This window comes from Schistosoma mansoni, chromosome 1, assembly GCF_000237925.1.
Source record: "Schistosoma mansoni strain Puerto Rico chromosome 1, complete genome".
NCBI lineage: Eukaryota > Metazoa > Platyhelminthes > Trematoda > Strigeidida > Schistosomatidae > Schistosoma > Schistosoma mansoni.
In genome coordinates this window covers 44,999,296-45,002,948 of record NC_031495.1, presented here as the reverse complement: position 1 = coordinate 45,002,948, position 3,653 = coordinate 44,999,296, and the positions used below count along the sequence as shown (strand labels likewise).

General features: G+C 33.2%; 1 protein-coding gene across 1 annotated transcript in view; it reads right to left on the bottom strand.

The window, feature by feature from the left end:
* Positions 1–853: 853 nt before the first annotated feature.
* The window catches only part of Smp_164200 (putative ptx1 protein), a gene marked incomplete at its 5' end in the record, with an annotated part of 25,751 nt that continues 22,951 nt past the window's right edge, over positions 854–3,653 (bottom strand). The window contains one exon of the mRNA XM_018794566.1: positions 854–1,581. Coding sequence (XP_018648966.1) covers positions 1,219–1,581 — 363 coding nt within the window. The 3' untranslated portion in view covers positions 854–1,218. The remainder of the gene's footprint in view (positions 1,582–3,653) is intronic.

Here is a 3,653-nt window from a genome sequence, read left to right as displayed (position 1 = left end):
GGGAATTGTAAAACCCTGATTCCAAACCAATGGTGCACATGGGCTGACTCCAGTATCCTGAGGGAACAAATAGCGTATGAATCAATCGTTGGTCACCGGCTACCATGGGAATGCATCTCCTCACGATACTCCACCGCCTTGTGGATCAGACCTTTAGGTTGAAGGCTCCATGTGTGGCCTCCTAAGAAAACCACATGCTTCAGTTTGGGCACCTGAGCAGTATCATAGTCCTCATGCAAATCGAATGAGATTTGTGCGGCGCATATGTATCTGGTGCTTCCTTGTACCAATATTTATGCGTTCAAATAATAATAATACTGTCTACAATTATGCAAACATACACAATAATGACGCCATGTCATCATTACCAGTCTTATTCAATTATTAACAATGAACTTTGTTAATGAATCTACTGGAAAAATGATACTAGAATATTCATTTAGTATTGCTTGGTTGAATCTTCCCATTGATGTTTTTAGGACTGCAACTGGTTAGTCTCTAATTGGCATATGTGCATACTGCGTGTATTGCCTCGATATAGCCTTAATTCACAAGCATGGTAAGCAGAGATGGATAGTGGCTAGCAGTGGAATCTAGGACACACGTTTCATTCTATTTCGGACTCGTCAGCTGGATGTACCTGCATCTCAGAGTTGATGTTCACTCTGGGACTCGAACCCAGTACCTTTCACTTCAAACGCCATCGCGTTATCCACTCAGCAACTGAGTCCTGATAGACACTTACTTCACACCATCGCACAAGCAAAAGGTATAAAATCAATAAAATCAGCTAATAAAATTATATACAACCAACTGAAAACTAATTATAACAATGATCCATAAGATAAGTAGTAGTAGTACTTATTCTTTTATTAAAAATAAATCTTCTAGAAACATACAAAGTTCCATTAAAGAAACTGAAATGAATTATGTAAATAAATTGAATATTAAAGGTCAAGTTAAGATGCATTAATAAACACAAAATAAACAATAAACTGTACACAAAAAAGTAATTCAGCAGTACAAGAAAAAAACAAAACATACTCATCATTTATACACACACACACACATACATAAATATTGTACCGATAAATAACAAATCTTAGAAAAGAGTAACATTAGATACAGGAAAAAAAACAGAGTTGGTGAGAAGTAATAATAATAATACTAATGACTACAATACAATAATTTATTGAATTTAAGACTAAATTGTACAAATCAAGTATCTGAGTCTGGATTTAATACATTCTCTGATGGTGCAGTTAAAAAGACAGTTTTATCTAAACCATTTGGAAGATGTTCAGATAATTTAGTGCAAATACTTCGTTTTCGACGTATCCAATTATTATTCCATTGACGACCTAAACGTGTTCTAAGTAAAATATCAGGTAGATTTGATAATATTTCACGTAGATAAGCAACTGTTGCAAATATTCCACCAGCTAATGCAGCAAGTCGAGTAAAAAATGTACCTAATAATTCACGATCATATGTTATTTTTACAACTAATGGAAATATATCATAAACAAAAAATATTCCAGGTATTCCATGACTTCCTGCATCATGATCAATTGTTCTATTCTAAAATTAATATAGAAGAAGAACAGAACAAAGATAATGATAGAATTGGGAAATTTAAAAATAAACCACAGAAACTAATTCATTAGAGTATTGTTTTAAACTAACTGATTAAGTATTATAATAGTTATGAACATTGAAAAACATTTACAAAAGTATGGTAAGCAGAGATGGATAGTGGATAGCAGTTGAATCCACTTTGACGCGCGTTTCATCCTATTTGGGACTCGTCAGCTGAATGTACCTGCATCTCAGAGTTGATGTTCACTAGCCAATATCCATCTCTGCTTACAATGCTTGTGAATTAAGGCTATATCGAGGCAATACGCACAGTATGCTTATATGCCAATTAGAGACTGACCAGTTGCAGTCCTAACACATCGATGGGAAGATTCAAACAAACAATACTAAATGCATTTTCAAAAGTATCTAGAACTTCAAGGTCATCACCACTAGTAACCTTGGAAATATCCTTTGTTTTTGTGTACATGAATTAACCTTGAAAGTGCAAAAAAAGAATATTTTGTATGTCCAATTTATAACAAAGATAATAAATGGTTAATATTTCAATAAATAGAAAATTGAATTCTTGACTTTTAGCGACTGAGTGTTAATCGTTTTTTTCGGATCTGTTACAAATATATTCACTAGTTTTATTAAAATTATTTAATTGTTAAATTCATTAATCGATTGAAGCTAGACTACCATGAAAAACCTAGAAGCACGGGACGGCTATTTCGTCCTAGTATGGGACTCCTCAACAGTGCGCATCTACGATCTCGCCTCGCGAGATTCGAACCCATGACCTATCGGTCTCGCGCGCAAAGGCTTAATCTGTAGACTACTGAACCGGCATCTAATGGTGTTAATGTCTAACTTCAACTAATCCACGAGATTGCGCCGGCCATCCAGTGCTTCCAGGTTTCTCATGGTGGTCTAACTTCAATTGACTTACGAATTCAACTATTGAATTATTATAATATCCACAATACTTCTCCCTGAAAATTATTTTCATTTGAGATTATCAGTCCAAGGCTTAATAATAAATTGTTAGTTTCTGATTACATTGAAGATTGTAAAAAATCTACGAGTTAGTTAGAAAGTTGAAATCTAAACAACTAACTGTACTTAAACGGTATTACAAACCTCTGAAACAGATAAACTACATCCTCAATATATATAACTGAATGCCGTAAACAAGTCATCTTAAAACTATGCCACACTTTAAATGTGTTAATTCACTGGGCTTGTATAAAAGCTTATACTTATATATCAATTATCTCAACTCTGAAATGAAAAGATTGAATAAATTCACATCCATGGTTTTTCTGTGGTATAAAGCCTCAATTTAAGTTAAAAATGAATTTGTGTATAGTCTGTTGGTTTTGGAGGTGCTATTACAGAATTCGGGACCCAATGATAAGGCCTGCATTTGGATAGCCGAAAGTTTAATAGAAAAATGATTAAATACATAATTTTCCTATAATGCTAATGATGATATTTAACCCAATGAGTAAATAAATTTCGCGCCAAAATTCAAAACCTCCTATCTTAAATATGATTGGTTAATTCATAAATTATAGTCTCATCGAATATTTCCATTTATATTTTCTTTTCATTCAACATTGAATGACCTTGGTTGTTTTAATCAATTGGCTTAGTTGTGCTTACAATCATTATTGTTTTTTACTTTACTTAGTTAAATCTTTCCAAAACTATTTTTGTACTTAATTAACAAAATTAGATGATGTGGATTTTCTTATCTCAACTTGTTGTTGTGAAATTAATGATTATTTCATTCAATCAGTTATTTTGTGTGAAAACGATGAATTGATGATTAAATCATTTGATTTGTGACCATGAAGCAATTAATTCTATTCCCTACTCACTTATTATGAATTAAACGGTCGAATGGAATCACTGTCTCTTACATAAAGTGTATTAATTATCAGAAGGGGTTTTGTGGAGATTTAGTATGTTTCATAGTTGAAAGTATGAGTCAATTGAAACCAGACCACCACCGAAAACCTGGAAGCACTGGACGGCCGTTTCGTCCTATTATGGGACTCCTCAGC